The 16,224-nt window shown below is 35.0% G+C and overlaps 5 protein-coding genes across 9 annotated transcripts; 3 read left to right on the plus strand and 2 right to left on the minus strand.

The window, feature by feature from the left end:
• The first annotated feature begins 3,005 nt into the window (after positions 1–3,005).
• On the plus strand, positions 3,006–6,782 carry LOC143211748 (U3 small nucleolar RNA-associated protein 6 homolog). 3 transcript variants are annotated; one of them, XR_013009522.1, is made up of 10 exons: positions 3,007–3,286; positions 3,364–3,490; positions 3,556–3,696; positions 3,778–3,968; positions 4,029–4,253; positions 4,317–4,659; positions 4,729–4,899; positions 4,975–5,149; positions 5,212–5,908; positions 6,113–6,782. XR_013009522.1 is itself a non-coding variant. In XM_076429688.1 (9 exons), exons 2-9 carry the CDS (start codon positions 3,455–3,457, stop codon positions 5,550–5,552), a joined length of 1,623 nt encoding a protein of 540 aa, XP_076285803.1. In that variant the 5' UTR covers positions 3,006–3,299; positions 3,364–3,454; the 3' UTR covers positions 5,553–6,782. The 3 variants fall into 3 exon arrangements, 2 of the variants coding, with proteins under 2 accessions (XP_076285803.1, XP_076285802.1); XM_076429688.1 differs by having other exon boundaries at positions 3,006–3,299; positions 5,212–6,782; XM_076429687.1 differs by having other exon boundaries at positions 5,212–6,782.
• LOC143211749 (tektin-2) lies at positions 4,333–9,117 on the minus strand. Its single transcript, XM_076429690.1, has 7 exons — positions 7,672–9,117; positions 7,420–7,582; positions 7,096–7,356; positions 6,795–6,965; positions 6,383–6,605; positions 6,076–6,299; positions 4,333–5,869 (listed from the first exon to the last, which is right to left on the minus strand). Exons 1-7 carry the CDS (start codon positions 7,718–7,720, stop codon positions 5,665–5,667), a joined length of 1,296 nt encoding a protein of 431 aa, XP_076285805.1. The 5' UTR covers positions 7,721–9,117; the 3' UTR covers positions 4,333–5,664.
• Positions 9,118–9,280: 163 nt separating this feature from the next.
• Positions 9,281–12,722, plus strand: LOC143211750 (uncharacterized). Of its 3 annotated transcripts, none has more exons than XR_013009523.1 (5): positions 9,281–9,655; positions 10,027–10,303; positions 10,385–10,718; positions 10,795–12,426; positions 12,498–12,722. XR_013009523.1 is itself a non-coding variant. In XM_076429691.1 (4 exons), the coding sequence occupies exons 1-4, from the start codon at positions 9,281–9,283 to the stop codon at positions 10,820–10,822; spliced, it is 1,014 nt and encodes a 337-aa protein (XP_076285806.1). In that variant the 3' UTR covers positions 10,823–12,722. The 3 variants fall into 3 exon arrangements, 1 of the variants encoding a protein (XP_076285806.1); XR_013009524.1 differs by having other exon boundaries at positions 10,795–12,162; positions 12,232–12,722; XM_076429691.1 differs by having other exon boundaries at positions 10,795–12,722.
• On the plus strand, positions 12,254–14,355 carry LOC143211724 (uncharacterized). The gene is made up of 5 exons (XM_076429648.1): positions 12,254–12,426; positions 12,532–12,721; positions 12,788–13,021; positions 13,090–13,448; positions 13,523–14,355. The coding sequence occupies exons 1-5, from the start codon at positions 12,254–12,256 to the stop codon at positions 14,319–14,321; spliced, it is 1,755 nt and encodes a 584-aa protein (XP_076285763.1). The 3' UTR covers positions 14,322–14,355.
• Positions 14,356–14,430: 75 nt separating this feature from the next.
• Rpl38 (ribosomal protein L38) lies at positions 14,431–15,321 on the minus strand. The gene is made up of 5 exons (XM_076429692.1): positions 15,257–15,321; positions 15,057–15,088; positions 14,781–14,841; positions 14,581–14,703; positions 14,431–14,503 (listed from the first exon to the last, which is right to left on the minus strand). The coding sequence occupies exons 1-5, from the start codon at positions 15,297–15,299 to the stop codon at positions 14,463–14,465; spliced, it is 300 nt and encodes a 99-aa protein (XP_076285807.1). The 5' UTR covers positions 15,300–15,321; the 3' UTR covers positions 14,431–14,462.
• Between the last annotated feature and the right edge of the window lie 903 nt (positions 15,322–16,224).

Genomic DNA, 16,224 nt, shown 5'->3' on the forward strand with positions numbered 1-16,224 from the left:
AATACATCCGAAAATCATCGGATGAGTGCAGTCGCGAAGAGGCTCTCTAGAAAGATTTAATTTACGACAGGCATTGAAAGATATAAGAATCCTTAGATTTATTGCAGTTAGAGGCCGAAAATCGTGAAAATCTGCAATTTTTACCACCCTTAAACGTTTGTAGCTCATTGCAACGTCGACCGATCTTGACGAAATTTTCAAAATATGTTTAAGTCACGCAAATCTACAGAACGTGTTTTTTAAATTTTCAATATAGGCCCACATAAAAAAGTTGAAAATGCAACATTTATTTTTTTGAACAATTCCGATCCATTGCAATTTCTGAAAAAAAATTTCTTTTCACAACCTATAATAAACCAATTGCACTAGCTTTCACAGAAAATTTCAAATCGTATAGTACAATATTGAAACAGTTATCGTCTTTTTTAGAGTGTCTTTAAATTTTTGTTCACAAAATTTTGTATATCGAAATGTAATAAGAAAACTTTAAAAACAATCACATTAGGAAGGCGTAAAAAATAAAATTTTTCAATTTAAGAATCATATTAAATACACATAATGCGAATGGAGAATAAAATTTTTTATTCGTGCTAATAAATGCTCCAAAATTGTGTTTTATCGGTAACATTGGGTGTTGACACTGAATGGTAACGGGGTGTTAGCACAGACGAGATATAGGAAATGGGGTGCTAGGAACCCAATACCGACGGACACCAAAATGCATTGGGTGTCAGGTCTATTCCTATATCTCGTCGGTGGCCGTGCCACTTTTGGCTGCCATCATCTCTTTTAGTCCGGACAAGAACCCGTCTCGACACTTAGTCCGGACAAGACTCCGTCTCGAGACTTAGTCCGGACAAGAATCCGTCTCGACACTTAGTCCGGACAAGAATCCGTCTCGACACTTAGTCCGGACAAGAATCCGTCTCGACACTTAGTCCGGACAATAACCTACATCATCTTTGGCCTTGATCAGAACGAACAGTTTATATCGTTTTATATAAAATATGTAACTAAGATTCTTTCACGAAGTGAAGGAAATATCCTGTATTAAAATAACTGCAAAAAATAATTATTTAATAAGGTCTAATAAAAGACAGGATTGCAGAAGTAGACACGTTGTACGGAATAACTAATTTAATTTTTTATTTAAACAAAAAAGATCGAACAACATTTAAGCTCTACTTCCAACAAACTAGAAAATGTATGTACAAGGTACTATTTACTTAGGACTTTTAGAAATTATATTTAGTTTGAAAGTCGGAATTTAACTATGGACTGGAAAATAAAAGAAAGGCGAAACAAAACAATTAATCGAAAATCAAAAAATCATTTATTACAAATTAATATCATTTATTACACACACACTCAAAAAAAACAAATATTATAATACATAGACAAATATAATCCAAATAATATGAAACAAATAAATAATTATTATAATACATAACAACTATATATTGATAGGGATGCAATAACAATTAACTAGGTGAAAGCCGATGGAGGAAGTATTGACCTTTTGGCAGGCAGCGATGACAGCGATGATTCTGCATATAGGAAAATGCATTTTACTATTCAAATCTGAAGGTTTTTTTTACTCTATTTAAATATGTATTATAATCTACTTAAACCTATTTAAAAAATAATACAGATTATTTACATGTTCAAAAAATTAAATTTGTTGAAACAATTTAATTTACCTAGAAAATTCTGTTTATAAAAGGATACGAAAACTTTTATCCGAGCAAAAATATACTTTGTTTAGACAATTTTTCTTGCAAGATTCTGTTAAAAAAAGATGTTAACTAATAAAAAAATATTTGTTTTAAACTCTTGATTTGTTTCAAAACGATTGTTGCAAAATTTAACATATTTAAAAACTGTACTTGCTTAAATAGATTGTATAGTTAAAAAAATTAAATTTATCAAATATTTGATTATCTAATACATTTAAATAAAAAACATATTTGATTGAATTGTAAATGATTAATTAAACTTACATTAGCGGATCTTGATCATTTCCATCGTTGACTCAGCTTCTCCCGACTCGCGTTTCAGCTACTCGGTCCACCGAAATGCGAGCTCGGAGAAGCGTGGAAAAATTGGCGACGATGGTCTGTATCTAATTCAAAGATCCTTTCGGATCCTTCAAGATCCTTTTGACCAGCTCGAGGCTTGAATGAACACGTTCCGAGGCCCGAGGGTTGGGCCCCCTAGACAGTGATGGGATTGTTGGCGCTTTTCGCACGCATGCGCGAGTTTCGTCAGGGCCGTGTCTACGTCTACGTCCGAAAGTGGGGAACTACTGGGGGAAAAGTAGTGGGAGACTATATGGCGGGAAATTAGCAGGGCGGCCAAGGTACCCGATCTTCGTACTTGACTGAGGCTAGAGTCGTCGCGCGTGCGCGTGAAAAGCGCCAACAATCCCATCACTGCCCCTAGACCTGAGCGTCCTGAGCCCAGAACACAATAGCAGTACAATAAACACGGCCGGGGGATTACCCGTGCGATAGCACGTGCTATCAGGGCAGGGCAGTGATTCCAGACGGGATACGTTTTTTCGCGCATGCGCGGCGTTTTCAGCCTCAGTAAAGTGTGCTTCTGGAGGAAATGTGGCACCTTGAGCGCCCCACACAGAACGTTAATTTGAAAAACAAATGTATGACAAGTGTATTTGTATATACATATAACCATATATGTATACATATGAAATATTGAAATATGATATATATTTATATAATAATCTAATTCAGACTTATTCTATTGTATTTTGAGGATGGGGAAGGGAAGGAGTGCTGAAATAATTATGCAAGATAAATAATAAACAATAAAATATTTTATTTGGCAGACACAATTATAGAATACCAACATTTGTTGCTAGGGTAAGGGAAACTGCCAAAACCTTACCAGTACACTGTCACAAATCAAAAATTACATAGTACCTCAGGGCTCTGCTACATCGTCGCCTGGTCGCCTCATCATAGATACGTTACTGTTTTGGACGCGCATGCGTGAAAAAACGTATCCCGTCTGGAACAGTCTGGAATCACTGCACTGACTGACCGTCATCCACCGTGATCCACCGTCATCGGATCGAATCGTCAACAACGTGGTTGAGGGAAACAATCTTTACGCTTGCATTGAAAAGTTTTAATTCGTTAACTTGCTTACTAGATAATTAAACAGCAGGAACGATGGCGGAATTTGTAGACAAACGATGCGAGGATATGATCCCCGAATTAGAACAAATGGAGAAAATAAAATTATTTGATAAAAGTGAAATTCGGTAGTTACAACAGGTTATCTTTCGGTGTTCATCTATGTTGATTTTTTAAATAATTACTAATGAAAATATTTCTATAGGGGAATCGCGAAGAAATTGAAGGAAAATGAGTACAAAATTCAGCGACATTCGAAAACCAAAGAGGACTATTTGCGATATATACAATATTTGATGGACCTTCTTAAGTTGATCAAACAACGTCGAAATGTAAGTATTTTACACTTTTGAAGCAGTCTTTAAGAAGATAGTAATCGGTGTTGTAATTTTATTAGAAATTCGGCATTAATCAAAAACAGTCGGAAATCGATCACATTATCACAAATAAAATTAATTATTTGTACAAAGATGCGATATTTAAGTTTCAAGACGACATACGTTTCTGGATCGCTTATATCAAATTTTGTAAGCACGTCGTAAGTATTTTTCCAAATAATCATACTTTTACAAAGTTTATTTATTTTTTAATGAGCGAGCACAAATACGATATTCGACAGCATTTTAAAAACAGCGTTAGTCACATATTAGGCAGAATGTTGCAAGTACATCAAGACAAACCAAAGTGTTGGCACATTGCCGCTCGTTGGGAGCTAGAAGAAAATAAAAATAAGCAGACCGCTCGTCAATTTCTGCTCAGAGGACTGCATATACACCCGACTTCCCAATTATTGTTTACGGATGCTTTCAGGTAAACATATTGAAATGTGTAACTTTTTCAAAATTTGTATAATACATATGTATGATTCAGATTAGAATTGGACGAGGCATTGGCTAACGATCAAAAGAATGAAACTAACGGTGACTCCGCAGCTACGTCTGCAGGGGAAGACGATATGACTATAGGGTTAAAGAGAGCTTACATTATATATCAACAAGCATCGGAATGCGTTAAGGATATTAAGTTCATAGTAGAATTGCTCAACATTACGAAGGAGCGCAGCAACTCGGAAAAGCTACAAAATAGAATTGTTAGGTAGGCAAAGAAAATAATGCATTAATAGGATATATAAATGCATAATTTTAATCTCTGTAATAGCGACATGATTGAAGAATATGCTCACGAACCCCTAATGTGGGATACAATGGCGAGAAGAGAATTGGAAGGACTTGTTCAGCCTTCTCTCAACGTCGATGCTATGGAAGTAGATAGTTCGGAACGGAGTTCGTTGAGAGATCGTATAACATCTTGTAATGAAGTATACCAAACAGCGGTTAAAAAAATTAAAACCGAAGAAATGTGGACCTTATACGTAGAATGTATGTTAGAAATCAATCAGAAAGGCGGATCACTGCCCAATTTTAAAAGGAAGTTATTAAAAACTGCGTTTACTCAAGCTCATCAAGCGAAAAAGTTGAAAGAAAAATATTACTTGCTATGGGTTGGTAACGCTTGCAATTACTTAACGATACAATGACTTTTCGATCTCTTCATAATTGTTTCCTTGCAGATTAACATGTTAAATGCCGAGCAAAAGGATGAAAGTACCGTAAAGAAGATAAAAGAAATTTTATGCATTGCTACGGAGACTATACCAAACAGCGTAAGTTTATGGCATGCTAGACTGAGGTACTTGTTGTCCTCCGGGTTAGAAGAAGAAGCCGAAGCTGTCTTTCCAAAGGTATAAATATTTAAATCGTGTATTGTAACATGCCCGAAATCTGCGTATTAGCGTGTCTAATAATGTATCTGTTAGGCAACCCAAATTCTCGGAGACAAATCGTTACCTTTGTGGAAAATGAGGATACTACATATGCAAACTAAAACTCCTGAAAGAACGGAAGAAGTATTCCAAGCAGCTTTACAAGGACACCCGAGCGTAGCTCAAGAAATGAAACCTACCTACATCGAGTGGCTGATTCTAACAAAAAGTTTGTATGCGTAATAGAATTATAATTAACGATTTTTATATTACACATAATATTTATTTTAGGCATACAAGCTACGCGGAAAGTTTACGACAGACTCTATCTACAACCACCATTTTCCATTAAAATGCATAAGAAGATGGCGGAACTAGAATTGATGCAACCTGAAATATCGTTGAAGCATCTCAGAAAATGTTATGATATGTCAACGTTACAATTTGGCAAAAATAACACGAGCGTCTGGATAGATTACATTCAATTCGAAATGAAACACGGCGATCCAACAAAAGTTGGTGACCTGCACAGAAGAGCGGTGAAGACGTTAGAGCCAGGATTGACGGATTCGTTTATTTCAGAATACAGTTTAATGAAGGCAGATCCAGATTTTTCGAACACGGATACGTAAGCGCCAACAAAATAGTGAAACGCGTTGTAGCGAATATATTACCGAGTGACACAAGAAACAAACATATTTGATATGTTTAAGCAGAATTCTGTCCAGTACAAGCTCATGAACATTATACAGACTCAAGTGGTATTTCCTTCTCCATCCGCGTGAGAACGATGTTGCGGTCCGTTTCATTAGGTAATCGCGTCCTATCCCCGGATTTTAACGTTGCTCTCATGTCTAAGCACATCACATCCGTTGATAACGAGTGTTCTTTGTCATCCAGATTTCCCTCAATTTTTAGAAGTAAACTTTCGAGATTATTATACGCTCCTCTGAAGAAAAAAAGAATATAAATATGAAATAGAATACCTGTAAGAAAACTTATTGCATATCCATTCTGTTGCAATTAATATGTCCGTCGAAAAAATCTCTCGAATGCTCGAGCGAAAGCAATGGGGTTCGCGGTATCGTGAAAACTAACAAAAATATTTTGGGCGGCCATATTAATTGGTACGTCGTGGCAAATGCGCGCAAGTACTTGGAGTCGATGATAATATTCTTCAAATCTTTTTCAGTCTGTCGCAACTGTAATACTTCGTCTTTCAAACCGCCGTCCACTTCGTCGCGACAGAGCTCGAAGCCAGGACGATAAGTGCGATTCTCTAATCTTGTTTCTGCGCATTTGATCGAATCGGTCTTATGCAACAGCGCATCCTCCAGCCGTACGATTTCTTTCTGCATGATCTCCATTTCTTTTTGTATCTGTAAATCGCAGTTAGATATGCCTGCATATTAATTGCTTCGCTGGCAGTCTCTATACGTGTAGATGCGGTTGCCACGTGTACCTTAAGCTTTCGCCATTCCAGTTCATTGCGACCTTTCTGTGTCTGATATATTCTTTTCCTTAAACTGAAGTCTGTTACATCCTGCTGAGCCTTGATATCGTTCCGCGCGCGTTCTCGCATAACGTTCATAGACTCGCGGAAATTGTACACGTCGTTCAACTCGTTATCAGCTAACGTTTTCGTACGCTGGCAGTGTTCCAACCAAGCTTTGTAGGATATTGCACTGTAAAACAAAGCTACTATTTTATATTCATCCTGCTATGCGTGGTTCTAACATAATGCCTTGATAAACTGCTTATTACGACACCGATAGCTTATCAAGTTTTATTGAATAGAACGCAATCATATTTTAGGCATAGAAAAATCAAATAAAAGATAAAAATAATATACCAGTTAAAAACAGTGTCCTTACTCTTTTGGAGTCCTCAGCGCGTTCGGTTTATAACTAATGTTCGCACATGTACGATCCAAACTGAGGTTTTCTTTATCTATTTTTATAGTTTCATCCTTATCTTCGACTTCCAACGATATTTTAAATCGAACTTCCTCTAGACGATTTAGTTTTTCCCATGCAGCTTGGATTCTGTAGAAAATATTAGATTGGTGCAAAAATTCGTACTCGATACCTTCTTGTATTTTAATATGAAATTATTCGCGACGAACTTTTGCACTGATCGAAAATATTTTTAATCGTTCGTATACTAATACCATACCTTGCAGTCAACGATTGTTTCACATTCTCTATTACGCAAAGTTCTTTTTTCAATTCTGTATCAGCTTCGTCGTATGTCAGCTCTGTTCCTCTACGACAATCTCTCATAGAAATACATTGTGCTGTTACTTGTAAAGGATAATTTAAAGTTTCTAGTTCCTTTTCTGCATCAGCCTTTTCATCTTTCAGAAAATGAATCTCCGACAACAGTTTGTCTAAGAGATTCTGAAGCACTTCCCTCCATCTTGATAATTCTGTTACCCTATGGACATGAAAAATTGTGAATTCGTTTACTTATTTGGGAATAATACAAGGTATCTATTACCTATCAGCAAGACGAGCATTGTTCATATATGTATCCCATATAGTCTTCACCATTGTCTCAGACTGGATAATTTTCCCTGAATTTCTCAATGCAAATGCTTCTGCACTTTGGGCATCAGCGTTTTGTTGAAGGTCCCATTGTTTAGCATACCAATCTGCTAATCCTATTTTATGGGACATTAATGTATTTCGGTCAGAAAACGATTTAAACGATACTCCGTGAAAAATGCAAATAGATAAAAATGATAATTACCTATATGCGGTAGAGGTTTTTCATACGTGGTCACGGATTTGTTAGCCATGATTTTCAAAAAATTTAATTCAGACTGTGGAGGTATATATATGTGTATAAAAAAGTTGTAAATGTACAGACGAAATACTGTCCTAACAGTGACAGCGATACTTTGTTGTTATCGGTCACCAAAGCAACCAAAGTATATATGTACCTCGTATAAGTCGTATATATGCGTATACCGAATATATTTAATTATCGTCTGCATATAATATAAATTAATTGTTACCATAGTTATTTGACAAGATACTTCGCGAATTCTTTTATCGTATTGCTTTCCGACTTATTGACTCGATTAATAGGGTCGCGATAGATTTACATAAAAATGATTACGCGGTCGATGTAAACCAAGTGAATCCAAAATCTAAAAATGAGATTTTTAAATAAAACCTGAATATATATATTTTCTTGTTACATTTCCTTATATCATCGTTACAAATTCTAGATCAAAATATATGTATACATATTTAACTAAATAAAGTAACAAATGTAACGAATAGCCTGTGGATTTTTGTGCGAGAGAAAAATTGTCTGGATTAATTGCATTTATATTTGTTTTCTAAATCGTACAGTATACATGCATATATGTAGAATCTTAAAAAGTTCTTTAAAAGTTTTTACTATTTTGCATATATATATATACATATATATATATACGATCTATTATATAATTTTCATAATAAATGCATAATATTCGCAGTCTAGTAACGAGCATCCTTTATTCGATTAGGCAGAGCATTTTGAAAGTTATCTGATTGAACGGAAACAGCTGTATGCGTATATAGTCTTATTGTTAGACTTATATTACTTGAATTGGAACATTGACAACGTTCCAAAGGTTCCTGGCGTTCCTGACGAAATCAATATTTCGAACTGTAAAAAATGTGTTTAGCATCGAAATCTTTAATATATAATTTATACTCGAATAAAAATAAATAGAAAAGAAAGATCGTCAATCGACAAATCCTTTGTAAATATACAGAAAGCGGAAGTCTATGTTAGCCGATTTTGTAACTTCTGCTTGGACTTGTATTGGAATTTTTTAGTTATTATGTTTACACATATTACTAGGAAAGTTATCGATGAAACCGATACCGCGTCCATCAATTAAATCTTGCTATTTCGATCGATATACAATATTGCGGAAATGGAATTGCCGGAAACTAATAGGGGCCATATGCAAGTTTCCCCAACGGATAAAAACCGGACAACTATTTACCGCTTTTAATTTTGAGCATCGTATATTTCGAAAAAACTGGCACAGATAGTGAAAATTTATGAAGTTTGACGGTATACTAAGAATGGCGATGGTCGAGCGAGAGATTTGTTGATATTCGAACGGACAGAAGAGTGGTCCGTTTGTGCCGCGCTGAATTGGAAGTTTCTGCTCCGGCACGTCTGCGCAAGAAGTTTGTATTGCCATTCTGAATTGTTTACAGGAATACGAGTGGTAACGGTTTTATAAGATAAGCGGTAAGAAAGGATTGTGAAACGGGGACGCAGGACATTTAGAACTGTTTAAAAGGTAATCCGCTGGGAAAAATCGAATTTTGTCACCGGCTGGAATAGTATGCGAAGATTGAGTATGAAGAGCAAACGTAGGAAGTCCGAAACGACGAACGAAGAAGACTCAGAGGAAGATGGCGTCGGTCGTTCGATGGCTAACGAGATCGACGAAATGAAGAAAGGCAAGGAAGACGGTGACTCCATGGACTCGTCGCGCAGAAGTGCAACCAAGAAGCGGCCCTCTCGTAGCAGACATAGCCTCAAAGGAATCGACGATAATGCCGCGAAAGCAGACGAAGAGGACGCGCAGGAAAATACCATCGATGAAGATGAAAACAAGAATACCGGGAAGGGTGGAGCGAACAAGCGTCTTAAAAAGGACGATTCGAGAGCCTCCTCCTCGATAAGGCAAGACGGAAATGAGAAAAGAGAATACGAGGTTCGTTTTTGTTTGTCATTTTTATCGCGTTTATCTATACATATATGTATGTATATATTTACGTTCTAACATATTTACGCTGCAATCGAAGACAGCGCGACGCGGCGCGGCGCGACGTCGGAAGGCTGATTACGTTTTATGCAACTGTGAAATATTCAAGTATATCTCTGACAGTAGAGTCGGCTACGTCCAGCTTTCACCTTGAAACTTTTACAAATCAAACGTACAAGTGTTTTCCTGTAGTAAACATTTCGATCTATTTAATAATACGTTACGTCCTATACGATTTTTATCGTGCACGATCGATTTTAATCCGCAGTTGAAGCTTATTTTACTTTCTCAAGATAATATGAAATACGTTTATCGAACAGGTAGAAAGAATCATTGGACAACGTTTGGTCAAAGGACGAAGACGACAATTTCTGGTCAGATGGAAGGGATACGATGAAAGTTCAGACACTTGGGAATTAGAGAAGGATTTGAATTGTCCGGAATTGATCGAAGAGTTCTTGGCTGAGGATTTAGAGAATGTAGAAGATAAATCAAAAAAGTCGGAAGACTCTCCGAAAGGAGGGAAAGCTAAAACTCCGAAAATGGATAAGAAAGCTAAGAAATCGAAAGTTGGCGCAAAGAAGCTGTCGGAAAATGGTACATTTCTTTTTTTGTATCCCCACGTTTATGTAGGGATCATTAGAGAAGTTGATTTATTTATTATTTACTTGATTTTAGACAAAGAGATAACTACGTCGGATGAATCGAAAAACGATAAAGATGACCAGAAGGAGTTCGAAGTTGAGAAAATTATAGAAGTGCATTTTAAAAAAAACAAGACAAAACAGTTTCTAATTCGTTGGAAAGGATTTTCAGCGGCTGACGATACATGGGAACCGGAAGAGAACTTGAATTGTCCTGATCTCATCGAGAAGTTTATGCAAAAGGTAGAAAAGGCTAAAACCTCAGATGTACGCGAACTCCGGACAAACCGTCCTCACACGAAGCGATACACGTTATCTACGCACGAACAGGGACGCAGATTATCACGTCGAAATATGAATAAGCAAAGGTAATTTGTTTTACTTATTATTTTCATGATTTCTTCCTTTTGTATCTCTTAATTTATGTTTATTTTCTTTTTATAGAGCTACGTATCATGAATGTGATGAATAAGTAGTCGCAAACATGTCAAGACACAGACAGAATCTGTAGCGTTCTAAAAAAAAGTAATACTTCTTCAAAACAGTAAATATAAGTGACTTTCCACCTTATAAAAATTTAAAGTAAGATTAGCACTTTAACTGTAATGTTGTTTGTGTGTGTCTTAAGTACATAGTATATCACTTCGTATACTGTACACTATGAAATGTCAACTTTAAAACTATGGTATTTCATTTACTTTTTTTCATATTACATTGTAACAATTAATATTAGTTATTGTCGGTGTCTGTGTCAGCAAAGTTCGCGAGATATCGACAAGACAGAGTTTTTATAATTTTCATTTTTGTAAACTCGAATATTCCCATATATCATGTTGAAACGTACCGAAAAAACGAATACGTTTCAAAAACAAATACTGTACAACATTTTTTTAACTGAATGTTATTATGCGTGTGATAGAGAGATTAGAAAAACCTCCAAACGGATAATTTACTTTGGTGCAAAGTAAGTAAAGCAGGAAAAGCAAAGGAACTTCGTACTCGGTAATTACCTACAATTAGGCTAAGAAGTGCAATGCATAAAATAATTTGTAACTAATAGAAGCATATAATAAAATCGTCCCTGCTGTAACACGAAATTACGAGTGTAATTATATAGAGCGGAAACATACAAACGTTTATTATTTCGTTTTGCTACCTTCGATGGGCTATTCATAGAAATTACAGTTTATATTAAGCAGTGCCATTATATAAACAAACAAAAAAAAAAGATGGAGACGCGCGGGTCTCGAATTTTTATATTTCTAATCGGGATATTATTTTTATTGATAAATGTCACATTTGTATCGGTATAGAAGCGCGGAAAAGATGTATTTATTATATTATACTTTCACGGTGACTATTACTTTTAGCGATATTGTGAACATGTATGTTGTATAACAAGTGAAAGTGCATTTGCTGTTTTACGAATGAATGATGAACGTGACAACTTGTTTCAAGATGAAGCTATAATAAAAATTTAAACCTCGAATAACATTTTTACATTTTCGAACATTATTCATATCGATACTAACAACGAATCGTGCAAAAAGGTACGTTTACGCGTAGTTCTATGCAATGTTTCCTGAAAAATAACATTTGAGTTATCTCCGTTGTCTGTAACTCTAATAGTCCCTATTCGTTTATTTTTAATCTGCATAAATAAATACTGTAGTATCGCGTGAACAAATTCATCATTAATTTATACACAAAAACATGTTATCTTTTTGAAATTCAGTTTTGGGTAGTTCTGCAGCACTTCATGTCTCGCAACGGTGACGAAAACGGTAATAAAAGTTTATTACACGTATATAGGTGAGCATCGACATCGTACAGGTATAAGGATAAAAATGATTTGAAGCTCTAATTAATGTACAATTATAGCGTAGAACTCAAACGAACAGGAATGGAAGTATATAAAACCAGAAAAAAATTCTATAAACTTGATAACGAGTCGGAAACATTTTTGGGCTACTTGTGGACAATATGGGTTCCAGTCCTCGTCGTCTTGCTTCTAATTGTTCTATGCATATTCTGTTATTTGTACAATCATGGACGAATTATCTCCATTTGTAAAAGGTTCAACATTGTTTCGTATACGCACATATAGCACATTTATATTTTTTTACTATACCTATGTCTGTATTCAGTTATTGGTGCAATCCTAAAATTACGTTAACAAAGGTGTCTTACACGGCAAAACAAGGAAAGAAATATTGACGACAGAGTGCCTATATTCAATGAAGACAACAATGAATTATGCTCAAAACCGCTATGTCTAAATGCATGTAAAACATCAAGATCCAAAAAATCTAATAATCAAAGGAATAGGCAACATGAAGATACGGATTACGAATTAAAGACCATTTTACCGGTATTGTATAAAATATATTTTCAAACACCATTAATCGTATATTCTAAATGATAACTAAACTAATAGGAAAAAGAAAAACTACTCAACCCCAGCGGAAGTAAAACCGAAGATATCGCTAATAGCGCAGATTTAAGGAAACGGTTATTATTAAAAATATCTGCTGCGTCTTTCTTATCGGCTAACAAAAAATCTAAAATTACAAATAGCGAAATATTGAACAAAAGGGATATCAAAGATTTAGAACATAATAAAGATAACGAAACAAGTACTCCAAGTATAACACTTTTTGATCGTAACAAGGTATAAACTGAATTGTATAAGACTAATCGTGTTTCTGTCTATTACATTCTAATGATTTTTCTTTTTAGAATGACAAAAGTATCTGCTTCTCAGACACGGATCTAAAGCTTTTGACGAAACCAATATTTTCAGAAACATCCGAAATAAAGAAACACGATGAAAAAATATTATTCTGTGAATGGAATTCCAGAATCATTGATAATTATTATAAAGAACATACCGACACAGGTTCCAAATTAATTGAACTTAAATTTCGAGATACGAACCCATTTAACGACGACACGCATGAATATGGAAATCGAAATTCGAGGATAGATTATTCGCACTGTTCTTTTACATCTAAAACTTGCGATTCGAAATACTTTTCGGATTCTGTGATAAGCAGACTGGACAGTTTTCCGAACTTAAAACTCAAACATTTTCAAAGGTTTTTAAGAAATTAAATTGGATCGTTCGTGTGTAAGTCGTGAGTATATAAATTTTGTGTCGTATGTGTTTTAGGTCGATAAATTCATCTACAGCATCGAGCATGTCTACTACAAATACTGTGAAAATCAAGTATCCGTTAATCGAAGAAGCAATCTTAAAAAATCATTCAGAAGTATTAAACGTAAAATCAAGAAAAAATTCTGACTTTGCAATAGATAAATATGGTTCGAATTCAACAAAACAATTACACGAAACTGAATCAAAAATAAGATTGTACGAGTACATTAGACAGTTAAAGAGAATGAAGTCATCGGTAGACATACAGCTAAATTGTTTCAGAGAAATAAAGAGTCCTAGGAGAAAAACAAAATCGGATGAAAATGTTACTTACGGAATTATATCTCCCACGGTACGAAGTAGAATAAACAATTGTTTTTCTCCTAGAGACTTCACCACGTTAACCGAAAGTCTAGTTCATAGCAACGAAGGCACTCGTGCGCTATTAGACCAACAATCGGAAGTAAGCGAGACTTACAACGAACTAGGAATGTTGTTTTCTCAATACCTGAAGCACCAAATTCATTTATGCGAAAGAAAAGCTTGTCCCCTTTCGAGACACTTAAAACGAAGATCTAAACATAGTACAAAACAGTGTCGAAGAAAATTGAATTATCGTCAAACATATCCTTACGATCAAAGACCCGCGTGTAACAGCGGGAACGTGTGCACGGACACATACGACGAGCTAAAATTAATGTGCACATCACCTTCGAAACGAAACAATATTTATCGATGCATGTTTACTAGAAGAAAAGAATTTTTAAATCAATCATGCTCCATACCTGTTCAAAATATTGTAACAACAATGTAATCGAGTATGAAATATAGAAATTAGTATTTCTTAACGATCGTGTCTTTTATTTCCCTTCGGTATCCTTCATATTTGGTTATAACGTTACAGCAAATAAAATAGTCGTACGTACGTTTTAAAAAAATGATTTTATTTAATTAGTTACATGCGCTCACTCCTTTTAACTTCTTTCACTTGAAGACCTAGACAATTAAAGATAAATTGTTAAACGCGAAAAGCAAATATTTCAGAATTACACGAAATTCGAATCGATAAATACCTGGAGGTAAAGATTGCTTCAATTTTTCTGCCTTCTCTTTGTCTGTAATTACAAGCGTATACAGAAACCTGGAGCAGCGAACCTTGAACTTAACATTGTCAGCGTTCTTCTTGATTTTTACAGCTGTATCATAATAGACGATAGATTAGTAAATTAGTAATCATAAGAATAACTAAAATGACATAATTTTAAACACTCACATTTTGCGTCTTTCCTCCTAGCTTTCAAGAGGAAGTCCTTAATTTCTTTGATTTCACGTGGCTGTAATATTTGAAACGATTAAAATAGGTACAGTACGTACAAACTCGTCAAAAAGATTTTGTCATTTCATTGAGGTTAGGTCGTATGCACACACTTCTTTTGTAACATGTATCAAATTGTCAAAACGAATGTTTTAGATTATGAAATGAAATAGAGCAACATCTCTCAAATAAGAAATACTAAGGTAAAAATATCAATGAAAATTTAATGCTTACCATGATGATCCGAAATGGGACGATTGGGCTACCTGGAAAACGTAAGAAAAAGTTTAAACATTGCTAAATTATAAAAATGGTTAGATTAGATATTAATAAATATTGTCATATAACACGCGTTAATAGTTTCGAGTCGAAATAGAAAGGGATTTTTCCATAAAATATGGATTTTGTGGAACGGAGTAGTATACAACACGTACCCGATCGAGTTAACACCGGAAAAAGAGATGTCGCATGTCGCATCAAATCAGCAACAAAAGCTTAAGAGAGTTTGTATTTCCATTTTATGAAATTACGATGAAATATTCTATACAACGATGTAAAAATATTTATTAAATTTATCAAAATCGATACGATCCATTAATTATTATTAGTTGCGTTGATTTTAATTAAAATTTGAATTGTGATGCAATGAATTTGTTAGAAAAAACTCTAGCGCCATCCGTGGCAAAGATGTCTAAGCTAAGACCTGCTAAGACAGTTTCATGCACGTTTCATGTTTGAAATTTCATCGATTGGAGTCTGCTGCCGATTTTAAAATTTAAAATTAATGTATTTATTCTATGATTTTTTTCTCGAACGGATACGGATTACTATCTAGAAAGAAGAGATAAATAACAAAATTTAACACGTTTGTATCTTTCTTTAAAATCTATAAAACATTGATACAAACCAAGGAAATATGTATTACACATATGTATTATTCATATATATACCCAGCTAACCAGCGTGCCTTGGGCCTATGTAGGTCCATGTTCCTATGTCCATGGGTAGGTCCATGGTCCATGGTTGATACCCCTTCCGTCTTTCGCCATACCCCCCGCGGGTTACGCTCAGTCCTTAGCAGTCCTTAGGTCCGTGATCTTATCTCTATAAGTCTATGCGTGCACTGCAGCACCGACGAGATATAAGAAATAAAAAAAAACAACGTCACGATAAATTACGATAAATTCATTTCTACTAATTTCTAATTTTTGATCTAGCGGAGAGATTGACTCAGATTGATTGTACGACTGTACGATGTTTGACAGTTGATGTTTTGGTGAAATATCTCGCCGGTGCACTGGGTTCGAAACAATGCAACAGGACCAGGATTTCTAAATTTTGTAAATGTTTTTACTGTTTTGCATTTGATCTATCCATTTTTCTCGTAAATGCATAAAATCCG

This window comes from Lasioglossum baleicum, chromosome 9, assembly GCF_051020765.1.
Source record: "Lasioglossum baleicum chromosome 9, iyLasBale1, whole genome shotgun sequence".
NCBI lineage: Eukaryota > Metazoa > Arthropoda > Insecta > Hymenoptera > Halictidae > Lasioglossum > Lasioglossum baleicum.

What these genes read in the sequence shown, in the direction of transcription:
- LOC143211748 (XM_076429687.1), top strand. Translation starts at nt 3,195, where the DNA reads ATGGCGGAATTTGTAGACAAACGATGCGAGGATATGATCCCCGAATTA. An exon ending in TTTGATAAAAGTGAAATTCG is followed by an intron (nt 3,287 to 3,363) that starts GTAGTTACAACA and finishes ATATTTCTATAG; the next exon opens with GGGAATCGCGAAGAAATTGA. An exon ending in GTGGCTGATTCTAACAAAAA is followed by an intron (nt 5,150 to 5,211) that starts GTTTGTATGCGT and finishes TATTTATTTTAG; the next exon opens with GCATACAAGCTACGCGGAAA.
- Rpl38 (XM_076429692.1), bottom strand. Translation starts at nt 15,299, where the DNA reads ATGCGACATGCGACATCTCTTTTTCCGGTGTTAACTCGATCGG. An exon ending in TCCGGTGTTAACTCGATCGG is followed by an intron (nt 15,089 to 15,256) that starts GTACGTGTTGTA and finishes TACGTTTTCCAG; the next exon opens with GTAGCCCAATCGTCCCATTT. An exon ending in TAGGAGGAAAGACGCAAAAT is followed by an intron (nt 14,704 to 14,780) that starts GTGAGTGTTTAA and finishes ATTATGATACAG; the next exon opens with CTGTAAAAATCAAGAAGAAC.
- LOC143211724 (XM_076429648.1), top strand. Translation starts at nt 12,254, where the DNA reads ATGGAAGTATATAAAACCAGAAAAAAATTCTATAAACTTGATAACGAG. An exon ending in AATTAAAGACCATTTTACCG is followed by an intron (nt 12,722 to 12,787) that starts GTATTGTATAAA and finishes CTAAACTAATAG; the next exon opens with GAAAAAGAAAAACTACTCAA. An exon ending in CACTTTTTGATCGTAACAAG is followed by an intron (nt 13,022 to 13,089) that starts GTATAAACTGAA and finishes TTTTCTTTTTAG; the next exon opens with AATGACAAAAGTATCTGCTT.
- LOC143211750 (XM_076429691.1), top strand. Translation starts at nt 9,281, where the DNA reads ATGCGAAGATTGAGTATGAAGAGCAAACGTAGGAAGTCCGAAACGACG. An exon ending in ATGAGAAAAGAGAATACGAG is followed by an intron (nt 9,656 to 10,026) that starts GTTCGTTTTTGT and finishes TTTATCGAACAG; the next exon opens with GTAGAAAGAATCATTGGACA. An exon ending in AAAGAAGCTGTCGGAAAATG is followed by an intron (nt 10,304 to 10,384) that starts GTACATTTCTTT and finishes ACTTGATTTTAG; the next exon opens with ACAAAGAGATAACTACGTCG.
- LOC143211749 (XM_076429690.1), bottom strand. Translation starts at nt 7,720, where the DNA reads ATGGCTAACAAATCCGTGACCACGTATGAAAAACCTCTACCGCATATA. An exon ending in AATGCTCGTCTTGCTGATAG is followed by an intron (nt 7,357 to 7,419) that starts GTAATAGATACC and finishes TCATGTCCATAG; the next exon opens with GGTAACAGAATTATCAAGAT. An exon ending in AAACAATCGTTGACTGCAAG is followed by an intron (nt 6,966 to 7,095) that starts GTATGGTATTAG and finishes TATTTTCTACAG; the next exon opens with AATCCAAGCTGCATGGGAAA.